Source organism: Hibiscus syriacus, unplaced genomic scaffold (assembly GCF_006381635.1).
Source record: "Hibiscus syriacus cultivar Baekdansim isolate YM2019G1 unplaced genomic scaffold, ASM638163v2 tig00111582_pilon, whole genome shotgun sequence".
NCBI classification, from domain to species: Eukaryota; Viridiplantae; Streptophyta; class Magnoliopsida; order Malvales; family Malvaceae; genus Hibiscus; species Hibiscus syriacus.
Window position 1 is genome coordinate 587399 of NW_024063126.1, and position 18134 is coordinate 605532.

At 31.6% G+C, this 18134-nt stretch overlaps 1 protein-coding gene across 1 annotated transcript; it reads left to right on the forward strand.

Annotated features, from left to right (window-relative positions):
* Positions 1 to 13536: 13536 nt before the first annotated feature.
* Positions 13537 to 14050, forward strand: LOC120165293 (F-box protein CPR1-like). The gene is made up of 2 exons (XM_039174848.1): positions 13537 to 13819; positions 13951 to 14050. The coding sequence occupies exons 1-2, from the start codon at positions 13592 to 13594 to the stop codon at positions 13954 to 13956; spliced, it is 234 nt and encodes a 77-aa protein (XP_039030779.1). The 5' UTR covers positions 13537 to 13591; the 3' UTR covers positions 13957 to 14050.
* Positions 14051 to 18134: the final 4084 nt, after the last annotated feature.

Below are 18134 nucleotides of genomic sequence, written 5' to 3' on the forward strand. Positions count from 1 at the left end.
CATGTCATCCATATATATTTCAATCTCTTTGTGCATCATGTCATGAAACAGAGTTACCATCGCTCTATGATACGTTGCCCCTGCATTTTTCAATCCAAATGGAATTACTTTATAACAGAATGTGCCCCACATGGTTACAAATGTTGTTTTTTTCATGTCCTCAGGGTTCATTTTTATATGATTATACCCTGAAAAGCCATCCATGAATGAAAACCATGCATTTCCTGCAGTATTATCCACCAACGTGTCTATGTAAGGTAATGAAAAGCTATCTTTCGGACTAGCTTTGTTGAGATCTCTGTAATCCACACACATTTGAACTTTCCCATTCTTCTTTGGTACGGGAACTATGTTGGCTACCCATGATGGGTATTTCGCTGCTTGTAGGAAACCTGCATTGATCTGCTTCATCACTTCTTCTTTATTTTGCAACAACATTTCTGGCCTCATTCGTCTGAGCTTTTGTTGAACAGGTTTATACTCTGGACTGATCAGAAGTTTATGCACCACTATATTTGTACTCAGACGAGGCATATCTTGATAAGACCAGACAAAGATATCTTTGAACCCTTGGAGGAGATCTATCAATTCTTGTTTTATCTGGGCTGACAAAGTAGTATCAATCTTCACTTCTTTCATTTCTTCATCAGTTCCCAGATTTACAGTCTCAATTTCTTCTTTTTTAGGTAAAATTTGTTTGTCTTCCTTTTCTACTAATCTTAACAATTCAGTAGAAACATCACATTCTATTTCGTCCTCACACTCATAGACTTCCTCCAAACGTATGGGCTGCTTTAAATTTATCTCGTGATTAAATTTAGGAATAAGCATGCTATTAACATTGTGACACCTACAAATTTTAAATCGGACATATTTTCGAAAGGATATAGTAAATTTATGAAATAAATGAAAATAATGAATGTAAAGAATGTAAAGAATGTAAAGAATGATTGCCATTTGAGAATTTTAAAAAACTTCTTATATTTGATATTAGGTGAACTACATAATTTCCCTTACAAGATAACAAAAAGTTTTCATATTCCTGGGCTAAAGCATAAAAGATTAGTTCTGAGTATTACTCTGTGTTAATACTAAAAACTACAAGGAGATCTTTAGCAGTCCAATTGTTGAGTGTTTCACCAGGAAGACAAGGGCGAATCTCAGCCAAGTATTTGCCAGTCTTGTTGTCATTCGTGATCATGTTGATAAATAATCCTCCCATAGCTTCTTCAATTATGTTTTAATCTTTTATCAACTTTTCTTCTTTAAGAGCATCAACAAGCTGTTGTTCTACATTAACCATTCCTCTGGATTTGAACTTGGTCTTCAACTGAGGGAAAGACATGTGTTCCCACGGAATTTCTTCTCCCTTTAATCTTGCCCTTCTATTTTCACCTCTTCTTTTCATCTCTTTGTTCCTTTGCTGAAAATTGGGCTTAAATCCAAGCCCAAAATGGTATTTCTTCATCTTAATATTTACAGGAACTGAACTCCCTTGAAGATTCTTTCCCAAACCTTTCTCAGTTTTAGCTCCAATGCCTAGAGTTTGTCGTACAGTCATCTCGGTGCAATCAGATAATCTGGGACATGGAATTTTGTTTCCCTCAGTAATAAAGGTTGCATTAACAAATTCCAAAGCTCGGAAAGAGCATTCAAGAGCATCATCATTGGTTTCGATATACGGAGCACCACTTGTCACAGACGTAATGATTTCTTCCTCAGCTCCTACGCATATTAGTTGACCATCAACAACGAACTTCAGTTTTTGATGCAATGAAGAAGGAACAACTCTTGCAGAATGAATCCACGGCCTCCCTAATAAACAATTATATGCAGGGTGTATATCCATTACCACAAAGTCAATATTGTATACGATTGGTCCGATCAGCAATGGTATTTCCATTTTTCCAAGCACCTCTTTTTGAGTGCCATCAAAAGCTCGCACTATATTCTGATAACTTTTCATGTGCGATTTATCCACCGGCATCCTTTGTAATGTAACCAAAGGCATTAAGTTAAGAGAAGATCCATTATGAATTAGTACTCCTGGTAATACATGACCATGACAATGTGTGGTAATATTCAGAGCTTTCACTGATCCCATTCTGCTTTCAGGTATTTCATCATCGATGAACGTTATGTAATTAACAGCGGCTATGTGCCCCATAATCCTATCAAGCTTGTTGAGGGATATATCTTCAAGGATAAAGGTTTGATTAAGCATTTTCATCAAGGCATTTTTGTGTGCTTCTGAATTCATCAACATATCAAGAATTGAAATACGTGCTTGCTGTTTATGTAGCTATTCAACCACACTACATTCACTATGTTTCAGAAATTTCAGAAATTCTTGAGCTTGTTTCTCTGTTACTGGCTCATTGACTGTAGATGGGGATTCATCATCAAATACCTTTTGGGGTATTACCGTATCTTTTCCTTTTTCCTTTGTCTGTTCTGATGCATTTGATGACTCGAGAGAATAACATCTCCCACTTCTTGTAAAAAACCCAACTTCACTTACTACTTCTGATGTCAAATCCACATTATGTACTTTCTCCTCTGCTTTTTTCAGAGAAACATATCCTTCTACCATTGAAACATTGGTGGTATAATTCTAAGGTACCCTGCGGGTATCCTTATATGGAAATGGTAAAGGAGTTGTGATAATCACTTTTAACTTTATTGGAGCAGGAATCACTGTAGATGATTTCACAGTGATGATTACAGAATCACTTGTTCTCTGTTTAGGCATAGAATCTTCTGATGCGCAAACGTAATCTTCTCTTTTTCCTGGTTCTTCTTCAAAGAACTCTATCTCTTTGTCATTTATCAGCTTTTGCACCAAATCCCTAAATTCATAGCATAGTTGAATTCCATGTCCCTTCTTTTGATGATATTCACAATAATTCTCGCCTTCATTATGCTTTGGCCTGACTTGTTGCTGAATCATACCAGATAAGGAGAGTTGTTGAAATATCCAACCAAAAGGAGATTTAATCTCAGAAACATCCATTTTTGCTTTCCTTGCATTCTCTTCCTGGATTGCGTTAACGTTTTTATCTCCATGATTTGGCAACGGATGATTTGATGTAGCTGGTGAATTGAATTCCAGCTTTCTAGTATTAATCAAATTATGGACCACCCTTTTGAATGCCAAACAGTTTTCAATGGAGTGACCCGTAATTCTTTCATGATAAACACAGTGTGCTTTCACATCATACCATGGAGGGAACGGTGGTTGCATGGGAATCAAAGGATAGGGCCTTATGACATCTGCCTTTAACAGCGAATCATAGATCTCAGCATAGGGTACTGGTAATGGTGCAAAAGAAGGCCTCTCATTTTCCCTGTGAGATCCTCTGGATTCCGTTCGATTAGTGTTTGTTTCCTCCTTTTTAACCCTTGGCTGGGTTATCGTAACACTTCTCGAAGTATCTTTGTTGTAAGAATTCGCATTGTTAACTTCGATCTCTTTTTTTCCGGTACATGGGTCTTTTGGAACTAGACCCCTTACTTGATTTCATTTTGCCACTTTTCATGACATTTTCAATGAGTTCTCCAGATATGACCAGATCTGCAAAATTTTTGGTTGTGTTCCCCATTAAATGACTTAAATAGGGAGACTTTAAAGTGTGGACGAACATCACTGTGGCTTTTTTTTCTGATAAAGGTGGCTGGACTTGGGCCGTTGTGTCACGCCATCTCTAGGCGTACTGTCTGAATGTTTCACTGTTCTTTTTCTCCATATTTTAGAGAGTCCATCTATCAGGGACCATATCTCTCACGTGGCGATACTGCTCTAGGAATGCTTTTGCCAGATTCTTCCAGGATCTAATGTTGGCTTTGGTCAATTGAGTATACCATTTTAAGGCTGTTCCTGTCAAGCTATCTTGAAAGCAATGAATTAACAATTTCTCGTCTTTCACATAACCTGCCATTCTGCAGCAAAATATGGTAATATGGGACGAAGGGCATATAGTACCATCATATCTATCAAATTCAGGAATTTTGAACTTGATTGGGAGGATTTGGTCTGGGACCAAGCTCAATTCACTAGAGTCAAATCCATAGAACGATTCAGTTACTTCTACAGATTTTATTCTTTTCTCTAAGCTCTTGACCTGTCTAGTCAATTCTTCATTGGCTTTTTCTTTCTCATTCAACTCATTCAAATCTGGAATCAGATGCTCAGCATTAAATTCCCCTATCTTGACATCTGATATAAGCGGATTTTCTCTTGAAGTTGCGGGATCCACTTGTTGATTTTCATGTGGTTTGGTTTCTTGAAGTGATGAAGTGCGAGCATGGATTTGCACATGTGTGATACCAGAATGATAAACTGGTTCCGGTGTGAAACCTAAAGGATACATAGGTTCCTGGTCGAAAGGTACAGGATTTTCATGCATTTTTCCAATGGTAGCTTGCTTCCTGAGCATTTCTTCTATTTTCTGCATCATATTGTCTTGTGAATTTGCAATGATGGATTCAATCTTTTCTAACTTCATTCTCATTTTTTCTTGTTCTTTATTATGTTGTTCCTCAAGACGTTGTATTTTATCCTCCATGATTTTCTTAGTAGCTTGTCTAGCACCGTAGTGATGTTGAATTTCTCGTTTGGCCAGAATAACTGCGATTGAAAATCCTTTTGATATTAATATTTATTTTATTTTATTTAATGAATGTTTATTTTAATGTAAAATAAAAAACAAAAATAATGCAATGAATAATGAATGTGTGCAAAATGAATGTATGAAAAGGGTATTGATCCCAAAAAGTTAACTGTCATAGAACAACTTCCATCGGTATACAAAAGCTTCTTTATAATAGTTCATGACTACAGATACAACATAGCTTTCCTATTAAGCTCTATGATTTCTTTCATCAGCCATGACATCTTCTTTCCGAACTTAGAAACTGGATCAACGTGATGCTCAATAATCTTTGCTTCAGTAGCTAACTCCCTAATATATCTGGCAACTTCGCTCATTTGTACCATGGCCTCGAATACCATACTGCTTCTTTCTTCATTTCTTTCTTCATGGAAATCAGTAGATTTTTGCCATTGTTCATTAGTTCCCTCGAGAGTCTGTTCTAATTCAGTGATTCTGACTTGACAGCTATGCAGAGTTTTTTCAAGATCTCGGATTCGTCTTCGTAGTGAAGCGTTCTCCTCATAACTCTCTTTAAGATCGCTAGGTCCTAGACAAACCTTCTCTTGGAATAATGATTCTTTAAGTTGCAAGATGTAAGTATTAAACTCTGAGTTTTTGTTTCTAGACTGATCCAGATCCTCTTCAAGCTTTGTTCGTGCTTCTTGTGTCCTTTGATTAAGCTTCTATATTTTCACATTCTTGTTTCTACATCGTTGCATCCAAGTGTTGGCCATTTCTTGCTCTACTTCAAGTCTGGTGTTAAAATTCTTCCTTTCCAACTCTCATTTTTCCTTTTCAACATCGAACTCTTCAATCCTTTAGCCCCTGCCTTCAAGTTCGGCAATCAGATTATTCATTTCAGATTCAAATCCCTTGAACATGGTATTTTTCTCAACCTCAAACCCCTCAAGCATATCGTTCTTCATATCTTCTAATTCTTTGGCTCGATCCCTTTCTCTCTGTATTTCATTCATGATCTCGCGGCTTTCAGCTTTTTTCTTTATAATTCTCTCCCTTCTGTCAACCTCAAAATCCTCTATTTCTGCTTTCCTTTCTCAAGGCTTTTGAGTAAACGGCTATTCTTTCCTTTCAAATCTTCAACGCGGCATTTCTCAATGTTCAATTCTTTGGTCATCTGTACTGTTGCTCTACTCGCTCCTGATGCTTTTCGGGATTTATGTAGTTCATAGTAATTCTTCTTTAACGTTTTGAACTCCCTATCAACTTTTTCTTTGTTTTCCCTCAGCATTGCACATTGTGCTGAATGAAAGTCAACATCGACGTCCAGCGTAGCTTTATCTTGTCTCATTTATTCTAACTCTTTCGACCAACCTTCTCTTTCTGCTTCAAACTTAGCTCTTAAGATTTCAATCTCTTATGGAACTGCCCGAATGCGATCTTCCATAGAGATATCCTCATTTTGGTCTGGTTAAAGAATATTTTCATTTTTCCTGACAGACCTCCATTCCTCATAATCAGGAGTTAACATTACTTTTGTTGCTTTGGCTCGAATATAGAAAGTTATTTTCCAAGCCGTAACAATATCCATGATGTTTCTTTTGTAATTTTTGCTATGAAATACGAACTCAGACGAATGTAATCCAGCAGTAACAAGAACAAATTGACGACCCTCGTACTACCTTATAACTAGAAGTGGTGCGTATCCAATTCCTCCCCACAAACCGAGCAGCATCACCCAATTGTAATCACCACATTTGTAAAAGAATTCCCTTTGAATTTGCCTCGGGGCACGCCAAACAATATCATCACTTTGTAGATTTCAAAGGGCATTGATCCACATATTTTTCGTATCTTCTTTCGGCCATTTTTGCTCCAGAAACTCTTTCAACAGTGAGTAATCCGTACTAAATCGAAGGTATGAAACCTTTTCTGTCCTCAAAAAATGGCTACGGATCCATACATATAACAATGGTGCATATCCCGAAAATCGTCTACCTCCTAGCCTTCTGCAAGCGCTTAACGATCGAAAAGTCTCTGCTAGAATTGCAGAAGCAGGATTGACCCTTTTTGGTAGCTGCTCAAACAAATATACTACTGCGGCCTCAATGTATCCCAATGCTTTCGGGAAAATAACTATACCATATATACCCAGAGCAAAAAGATCAAATCGTATTTTATCATCTGGATGACTCTGAATAATTTCTTTGATGTTGGTCCAAGCAATGCCTTCGCCCTCACCATTTTATTTTTTGTGGGCTACTACCCATTCCTCTCGTACTTGCTAATTTAACTCGGAAAGGTTGAGTTTTAACTGACCTTGAATAAATTCGATTTTCCAAAGCCCCTTCTATATGTAGCAAAGTTGTGTACTCTTCAATAGTAGGAACTAAATCCTCCTTATTGAAAGTGAAGCAATTATACCCTGGATTCCAGAATTGAATTAGGGCTCGAAGTAAGTCATCATCAACTTCGACATAGAGAAAATATGGGATGTCCCCCTAAAACTGGTAGAAATGCAGCTTTCTATTTGAATCCCAACTCTCCCAAATACCTCATAAATCTTGCATATCATTTCTTTTTAGCGAAACCAGAGCATAACTTGCCCACTCAGGTACATAATCATCCTGCAGACTGTCTCCCCCTTGTCTCTGTAAGTTCTCAGCCCACTGTCTTACTTCAGAGTTTGGAACTATTTGATTTGAACAATTTTTATCCATAGATGAAGGTTTTCCAATTAGACGATTAACTTGAAGATCAATACCTTTTATCCTGTATGATGCTATGCAAACAACAAAAATAACATAACACACAAAAAGAAATGAATTAGTTCACATAATAAAGAAAAAATAATTTAATAATAATGTCTACCTAAATATCTCTATTTAAACATGCTTTCTACATACTTTAAATAATTTAACTTCGCATGCAATTTATTCAGCAAGAAAATAAATAAAAAAATTAAAAGGAAAAAGTTAGAATTCATTTCTCCTTTTTGTACACCTATTTTAGACAAAATTTTGGCATGACTTCAAATCAGAAGAGTTTCTAGGGTTTATTATATGCAAAGTTTCAGTTCTAAGAGTAAAGGTACCCGAATTGTCTTTGTTGGTGCCCCCTTTGGCTGCCAACCCTCAATCCTAGTCCATCACAGACTAAAGTGGATCGAGTTCAATTCGAGGGGATACACTTCTCTATGCCTGACACGGAGAATAAATTTTCACGAAGACATAGAGCATATGAACCCCGAAAGCTACTTGCTAGGTCTGACATGGAGAATAAATTCTCACGAAGACATCGCTTTCACTCCCACTTAAAAGGGACAAGCTTGATTGTAAAGATTATGTTATGCAATCTACGTGTTGTGTGTGAAGAGAAATGTTCAAACCTTTGACAAACAAATAAATAATGAAAGTTAAAACTTGACAAAAAAATAAAAATAAAAATACTATACAAAAATTTTGAAAAGAAAGAATTATAAATTAAATAAATGAATTTTAATTTATAATTAATAGATACAATTTATAATCGATTTTAAAGCTTGACTAGGTCCCCAGCGGAGTCGCCAAGCTGTCGTAACCAGTTTTCGCCCGAGCACGAATTTTTTACTTGGCGAGAAAAATAAAATAAATGATTTTAATTTAAAAAATATTTTGGGAGGCGCCATTGACCTTTTTGGGTTAGGTAGGTCAAATACCTAAAAATAATCTTTTAAAATAGTTTTGAATAAAATATAATTTAAAAGATAAAACAGATCTGCGTATAACCAAAAATTTTAGTAAAAAATGATTCCTGGTCGATTACGTTTAGGGAAGTATTAGCACCCCCTATAACGCCCAAAATCGGTACTTTATTAATTATAAATTGTCTCTATTATCAGAATTTTAAAAATTCAAAGATATATTTAATTTATAATCTTGTTATTTCAAATTTATAATTTTATGAAAATTTATTAATTTAAATATAAATAAGATATTTATTTATTTAGAAATATCAGAAAATGGCTTCTAGCTGCTTTAAGACAGCTCCTTTCTTAATATTAAAAAATAAATAAATATTAATAAAATTTTTAAAAAATAATTAAAATATATATAATTTATAAAAGTAATATTTAATTATTTAAAATACATCCAGTTGCTTTAAGACTGCCCTTTCTTAATATTGAAAAATAAATATTAAAATATAATTAAAATGATTTAAAGTAATTATTAATTTATAAATAGGATTTTAATAAAATAAATAGATAATATATTTATTATATATTTACATGACTAAATAATAAAATAATAATAATAATTAATATGACATATAAAAAATATAAACAAATAATTAATATTAATATAAAAAGTAATAAGACTTATAATTAAATAAAGGTATTAAAATTAATAGCTAAATATAACATTTTAAAATTAGATACCTAATTTATAAATAACTATTTAATATTTCAGTGACTAAACATGCAATTTTCCTATTTTTAATTTAGGGACTAAATTAAATATATATAAAATTCGAACATAAAATTAAAACAAATTAAAACATGATTTTTAAGATTAAAATAATAATTATTAAAATCATAATGGCTAATTCGGTTATTTTAGCTGAACTATATATAATTATGTAAAAGTCTAAATTATAAAGAAAATAAAATTCATAGACTGAATTAAAAAATTCGTAATTTAAAACCAGTGACTAAAATATAAATTTATGAACTTAAGATGGCTGCAGAAAAGGTTTTACCCTTATTAAATTACACAAAGGCCCATCCCCAGAACAACGTCGTTCGGGGAGGGGTATTTAACCCTGCACCGAATTACCTTAAGGCCATTTTTTTTCTTTTCTTCTTCCTCTCTTTCTCTCTAACTGAGAGAGTTTTTAAAACTCTCTCGCTTCTCTCTAGCTTCCCTCACCGGAGGGAAGCCGGTCACCGACCGGCAGCCGTCTGTTGCCGCTAATCCCACCGCCGACCACCGGACAAAACCCACCCTAAATCAAAGCCTCTATTTTTCTATACTCGAATCTAAAGTTATTTTGGCCTGAAATCTTACCAAAACGCGTAGATCTACCTCTGACGTTTTGGTTTCAACAGCGTAGGGAGGCTCCAAGGAGGAAAATCTCTCAGCTTTTCTCTTTTTATTTTATGTTTTTAGCTTGTTGTCGGATGTGGGTGTTTGTTTATTGTTCTCTATTTTTTTTCTTGGTTTCTGGTTGCTTGCTGTTGGTTTCGGATTCTTCCTCTCTGGTTGTTGTCTTTTCTTTTGTAGGTGAGATAGTTTTTATAACCATCTTCGGTGATGGCTTCAGACTGGGTAAAGAGGTTTCCTTCAGTGAGTCACCGAACTTGTGGTGAATCACCAAAAAATGGGGACATGTGTGCGGTTGTTGTTGTAGTAGGAAAGCTTCTGGAGTCTCCTGTTGGCGTCGTGAAGTGGCTGGAAGCAGAGGCGGCGCCGCGTGGCCCTAGGTTTATGATACCCTAGGGTTTTCATCTGGAGGCTTCTGGACCGTTGGATCTTATCAGATCCAACGGTGGATGATTGCTGGCGGCTGGGGCTGAGATATGAAACGGTGGCGGCGTTAGGGTTAGAAACTCTTAAATAGGTTCAGGGTTTCCATCTGATTTGGGTTTTGTATTTGGGCCAGTCTAATTTTGGTTGGGCCTGTTTGTTGGGCTATCTGTTTGGACCTGAAATGTAATAATAATATTTTTTAATAATAATAATAATAAATAATATAAAATAATAATAGTAATAAATAAAATAATAATAATAACAAATGGATGAAAAATTAGTATCTTCAATGTGTATATGTTTTAAAGATAAGAAGAACATGATAATATAAAAAGGAGAAACGATGATAACATATAAAAAGGTTATGAATGTAAATGATGATATGTGTGCCTAGGTATAACTAGTACATCAAAGAATATATAATTTGGTATGATACGTATATGTATGTATTTATGTTTTATAGGTATTATGAGTTTAATTAAATTACTATAATTCTATGAAGTGTGCATAGTAGTAATTAGAGTTGAGATTTCATATTTAAATGTTAATGCCTCACTAAGCTATAGACTTAGCGTGTGAATGTTTCACTCGTAGGTATGAGAAGTGGGAATAGAAGTAGCGAGGAGCAAGACAGGTCAATATTTTCCTTACGAGGATCATATCAGAAACATATTGAACATATGTATTTTGTTTATAGAGCTAGTTGGCATGTAGTTACAAGATTTTAAATTAAATATGCTCTGATCGTTTTAAAAAAACAATTTGATTGTAATTATTAATGTAAAGTACTCATTTCCTTAAATGATCACTACAAGAAATTTATATTATTGTGAAAAATTTTATTTTTGTCAAAATTAAATTTATCACTATTAGTAGTTTTTGGTGTAAAAATAAATAATCGTCGCGTTAGATTTAAAAAAGATATACAATTATTATAAAAAAAAGTTGTCACAACAAATAATGAGATTCATTTTTTTAGTACAAAACAGTGTTTGTTGTTACATATTTTAATTATAGTGATAAAATATATTGTCACAAATATTTACCTCTATATTTTTTTGCGCAAAAAAAAACATATGGTGATAAATTTTGTAACTATAAGTGTTAATAATTATTACAAAAAATAATGATATTCACGTTTTTGTGACAAATTATATTTGTAGTTATAAAGTTTAACTATAGTGATAGCATATATTGTCATGACTATTTTTCTCCACATTTTTGTTTCAAAAGTTGTATTGATAATTTTTATAATTATAATTTATAGTTATTTTTATAGAAAAAACTATCACATCAAATAATAAAATTCAAGTTTTTTGTAATAAATTATTTTTGTACTTATATATTTTTTTGTAACTATAAATGTTAATAATTATTAGAAAAAATATTGTCACAAAAAATAATGATATTCACGTTTTTGTGACAAATTATATTTGTAGTTATAAAGTTTAACTATAGTGATAGCATAAATTGTCATGACTATTTTTCTCCACTTTTTTATTTCAAAAGTTATATTGATAAATTTTATAATTATAATTTATAGTTATTTTTATAGCAAAATTATCACATCAAATAATAAAATTCAAGTCTTTTTATAATAAATTACTTTTGTACTTATATATATTTTTTGTAACTATAAGTGTTAATAATTATTAAAAAATAGTATCACAAAAAAAATGATATTCACGTTTTTGTGACAAATTATATTTATAGTTATAAAGTTTAACTATAGTGATAGCGTATATTGTCATGACTATTTTTCTCTACTTTTTTGTTTCAAAAGTTATATTGATAATTTTATAATTATAATTTATAGTTATTTTTATAGAAAAAATTATCACATCAAATAATAAAATTCAGGTTTTGTAATAAATTATTTTTGTACTTATATATGTTAATCATTATGAAAAATATATTATCAGAATCATTTCTCCATATATTTTAATGTAAAAAAATGTAATAGTACCAAAATATATGCTATAAAGATTTTTCTCCATTTTTTGCACCAAAAAAAATCATATAGTACAATTTTTGTAACTATAAGTGTTTATAATTATTACAAAAAATATTTCACAAAATAATGGTATTCACATTTTTGTGACAAATTATTTGTAGTTATAAATTTTATTACAACGATGACATATATTGTGATAAATATTTTTCTCCACTTTTTTTTTGTTTCAAGAATGATATTGATAAGTTTGTAATTAAAATTTAGTTATTGTATAGAAAAATTATCACATCAGATAATAAAATTTAAGTTTTTTATAATCAATTATTTTTGTAATTATATATTTTAATCATTATGAAAAATTATACTATGAGAACCATTTCTCCATATTTTTTGTGCCAAAATTGTTATATAATAAAAGTTTTATAGTTATTGTTATAGAAAAATTATAACAACAAAAAATATTTTTTTAATTAATAAATGATTTTAGTTATTTATGAAAAAAATATGCTTGTAGTTATACATTTTGATTATAATAAGAAAATATAATTATTATTATAAAAATAAAATGTTTAAAAATCAAATTTCTATGATATATATAATTTTATGGCATTTTTAAATAAAATATATTATCAAAATATTTTCATTTATTTTTTATGAAGCTAGTTTGAATTTTTTTTCTTAATTATAATTATGTAAATGATTTAATCAAGTAAATACTTTGAATAAAACAATATGTAAAATTGAACAAATTAAAAGTAATTTCATTTAGAAGGCATACAAATAATCGTAATTAATTAAATTAAATAAAATATTTTAATAAAATAATTGTCTCACATAAAATTATAAGTAATCATTTTCTTCCTCTTCGTCTTCATATCGGTAGTCGATATCTTCATTTTCACCACCAATACTACTATTGTTATTAGCACTATCATCATCTAACTCAATGATCATCAATTTTTTAATAAAAAATAATTTTAAAACATACGAATAATAAAATAATTATTTTATAATTTTTAATAATAAAAAATTCAATAAAATATATTTTATCATTATTAAAATATTTTATAAATTTTAACAGTAAAAAGAATTGCAACATACTATATAGTTGGTCTTTTTTATACTTTAACCCAAACAAAACCCTAGAAAAAAAAAACTGTGAACAACTCACAAAACGAAAGCAATATATCTTCCGCCTAATTCTTTCTCTTTAGACTATAATCAGTCCACGCGGCAGTTCCGTCGACTGCCCGTTTCGGAAATCGATCCTCCGTCAGGTGAATCGTGTAAATCTGGGTATATTTTTTATGGGTTCGGGCTGGATATTAAAACTAACGATTACAAGGTCGTGAGAATGGCGACGTTCAATAAAACTGACGATGAAGAGAACGAAAGTTACTATTTCGGTTAGGTTAAGTATATAGTTTAAAGAATAACTCTTAGAGGAAAAATCATTAAGCTTCCTTTTTATCTTCGGTTTATGTTCCAATTTTTCTATCATCTCTTGCATAGACGAGGCTATGGTGTGCTGGCCGGTGGGTTTTACATTGGGTGATGCCTCCAAGGATCGAATTCGGAATACGATTGTGGGTTTCGATCTCGGAACAGAAGAGTTAATCGAAGTGCCTCAACCTAATTGCGCTGATAAAAGCTATCTGTTGGATGTGGGTGTCTTGGAGGGACGCCTATGTGTTGTTTGTAATTATGACCAAGAGAAGATTGATGCTTGGGTTATGAAGGAATATGGGGTGAAAGGATCTTGGACTCCAACTGTTTGAAGCACTTCTTAAGATTGTCTTTTGCAACCGAGCCTTAGTTCAATTGACACTTTGCTGTTTGAGTAACTTGGAAAATATGGTTCTGTGTTTTGGTTTTTCAGGGATGATTTCCTTTCAAAAGGATTCAAATTGGTCTTATAATCAAAATGAAGAAAATATACAGTATGAGCAAAGTGCGGACGAAGTTAAATTGCGTCTTATCTATGAGTAACCAGTTCAGTTTTGCTTTATTTAATGTTTTCATTGAGGTTGAGTTTTATATTTCTGTGTTATTTTCTGAGCTTAGTCTTTTGTCTGTTGACTTTTATGTTTTTTTTTGGGATTAGAAATTGACTTAAATTTGTTATAACCATTTTTAGACAACTCTTGAAGCTTTGTATCTTCTTATCCTTCTCTCACAGTGGATCTCCAAAAGTTGACTTGGGAAGTCAAATACAATTGACATGAAACTGGGCTTTGGTATTTGGCAGAAAAAAGCTTGGACAATTCTCAAACTTTTGAATGATGCTATGTTTAACAGGGTTTTTTTTTTTAGTTTATAGAATGCTCAACTTGGGTCCATGTATTAATCTTGGTAGCTTTTATTGTGTGAGACATTTAGAAATCTCAACGATGTCTTGATTTGCTATTTTGATTCCTGCATCTGGACTTGATGGGTTTATATTTAGAGCCGAAGCAGATCGAAAAGTGTACCAATCTGATCCATTTTTCAAACAGCTGAGAAAGAGACCATTCCTTCGGCACAATCAGAAGTCTTCTTCACTCTTGACAACCAGCTTGCAATGGAAGAGTTTTTTTGGAGTTTTCATATTCTCGGATTTTGCTTCTTAGGAATTGAATGATTTAACATTATCCTTTCTACTAAAAGATGGATAGAGCTTTTATTCTCGGGGATGCCATCGAGTACATGAAGGAGCTTCTTCAAAGGATCAATGATCTGCGTAACGAATTGGAGTCGAACCCTGGTAGCTCTCCGCTCACACCTACACTTCCATCCTTTGACTCCTACTCCGGCTACCTTGCCCTGTCGTATCAAGGACGAATTTGCCCCAGTTCATTACCGAGTTCTAACGGGCAGCCAGCAAGGGTAAAAAGATGTCTTCACTTTTCTCTTATCGTATACCATTAGTGCATAATTGATTCCGACATGCTTGAGCACCATTTTATGTGTACATATATACGCATGTTTATGTAGGTTGAAGTTAGGCTGAGAGAATGAAAAGTTGTATGGGGTTTTCCCTTTGTCTTGAACTTCATTGTGACTAATGTGAGGATTATAGTTTATTTATTTAATCTAATGTTTGTGTGTGTTTCTGTTAATTTTTGTAGATTATTTACATGTTTGCTGTTTAAATTTTGGGTTTTATTTTTTTATTCTTTCACGTGATTGGACCTTTTATTATGACAAATTTAATAGTTATAATAACAAATTATAATAAATATTAATTTCTCAATATAAAAATTATGACAAAATATATTTCACAATAATCAATTATAACAAATTATTTAGTCACAATACATATTAAATTAGTCAAAATAAAATTTATGTTAAATTTATTCGTCTCAATATTTTCTCAAAATAAACAACTTTTGACAAATTTATTTAATCAAAATAAATTTATAACAATATTAATTTCTCATTATAAAAAAATTGTGACAAATAATATTTTTCACAATACAATTGTAACAAAATTATTTAGTCAGTAAAATATTTTAAAATATTTAGTGATGAATAAAAGTAGTAAGAAAATAAATTTGTTGTAATATGTATTTTTGTCACGAAAACCTTTTTTTAATGTTATAATTTAACTTAACTGTGACGAAATTTATATTTTTGTGATAAAATAATTATTTTATTTTAACAAATATTTTTTCTCCTTAAGTTACATTTAGTAACGAAATAGCAACTGCGATAAAATAATTTTTGTTGCCTTATGTATTTTCGTCACAAAAACCCTTTATATTTAATGTTTAAATATAAGTTAATTATGATAATATGTACTTCTCGTGACGAAATAGCTAATTGATTGTGACATATTTTATTGTGATAAGTTAATTATAGTAATGAAATTTCATTGTTACAATAAATATTATACAATGATAACAAATACAATTTTGTCACAATATACTTTACATGACAAGGTTGTTCTAACAAACATGGTAACAAATAAAATTTGTCAGAATAAATATATCGTGACAAATTTAGTACTTTTAGTGATAAATAATTTTGTTGAAATAATCGAAATTTCTTGTAGTGGATGAAATTAAGATTTTAATGGATTTGTAAAGAACAGAGTCTTGAAAAGTCAATGTGACACCTCGGACTTGGATCTGGGTCGGATACGGGTTGGGGGTGTTACAAGTTGAGTCTGATATTTATTGGACCTTATGAGTTTTTAAAAATGGTCAGACCAGTAGCTTATCAGTTAGCTTGGCCTCCTGATATGGACAAGATCCATAATGTTTTCACGTGTAGATGCTCAGGAGTACCGATCAAATCCGTCGCATATTATCACACCAGATGAAATAGAGACCTGACTAGATTTAACTTACAAAGAAGAACCAGTGTGGATCTTGGTTTGAGATAACAAAGAACTGCGTAACAAGAAGATTCCTCTAGTTAAAGTGTTTTGGCAAAATCATAAAGTAGAAGAACCTACTTGGGAAAAAGAGGACATAAGGAAGCAATATCCACACCTCTTCGCATTAGGTATGTCTTAAAATTCGAGGATGAATTTTCTTAAGGGGTGGAGAATTGTAATACCCCAAATATCGGGCCAGTGACTTTAGTAAAAGTATTTAAAATTTGGTGGGTTAATTTGAATAAATTGAAAAGTATATGGATTGATTTAGAAAATTGTGTTTAAGACTTATTGGTAAGAATGAAATAATGGAGAGGCATTATGGTCTTTTACAAGGATTAAATTCATTTCTTTAGACATATTTATTAAGTGATTAGGGAAAAAGGTTAAGTTTGGAAAAGTGGTTCTCTACTTTCTTCTTCTCATCCCTGTACCATCTATAACAAAGGTAAGATTTCTTCAAGTTGGTTTTTCCTTTCGTTTTTGGGTTGGTTTTGAAGCCTTAAGTGATATAGAGGCTTAAGGAAAGTTCAAGGATGATTAAAACTAAGATATTAGTGATTTATTACTGATTTAATAAAATGGGTTTTTAAGTGATTTGATTAAATATGATCAATTATTAGAGTTTAAAAGTATTTTTGACTTGTTAAAGAAGTAAATAAGAGATTTGGAGCCTTAGAAGTGAATGAAGACATTTGAAAATTTGGTGTGTTTTTTAGTTTTAAGTGTTCTTTGGAGATATTGGATATTATGTGATAAGTGATAATGAGTTTATGGCATGGTTAGAGATAAGAGTAATAGATTTAGGAGAAATTTGGGTAAAAATTGAAGTGAAATCCGTCAAATCTGGGTAAGGATTTCGGTACTGGAAGAATCGTACCGATACTATAAGGTTAAATTGGAGGAAAAGGGATGAATACGATGAACATTATCAATACTGATAAAAGTAGTATTGATACTGATGTGGAGGTATCGATACCAAGAGGAAGGTATCGATACTGTAATTGAAAAGTGGAATTCCATAATGTAAAAATGGTATCGATACTGAAGTGGTATCGGTACCATAAAAAAGAAGTATCGATACTATAGGAAGGGTACTGATACTATTCAGTCTGAAATTTTAAGTGGATGGTTTATTTCATTTAAGTAAATACGAATTTGTTAATAATTGATGCTACTACTGGAAATTACTGGTTGAGGGCTTTAATGGAAGAATTTATGACAAAGGTCCATTATGAACAAAAAGGAAAAATTAAGATGAATTTTAAAAGAATTCAGAAATAATGATACTATTGAGTATTAATATTTTGTATAAAATGTTAGTAAGAATACTAACATTGTATTTTATGTTGTATGTGTAATTATGGATGCTTGTGTAGATCGTGATCAAATTTGTGATACAAGCAAACACAAAGGCAAGGATTAAGTTTCAAAATAGTTGGACTATGTCAGTAAGGCATACCAGGTGAGTGTATATATTATGTACTTATATGATATAAGGATGACTTGTGATGAGTCAACCTCGAATGTTTTGATAAATGTATGTTTTATAGTATTTTGAAATATTTTCACAAAGTTTATGGAAATGAGTTTACGAATAATTTTAGAGTATGAACTGCTCTAAAATAAATGGATGAACTTTTATATTGTTTTAACAGTTATCGATGTTTCAGAAATAAATGTTTAATATGCAAATTTGACTT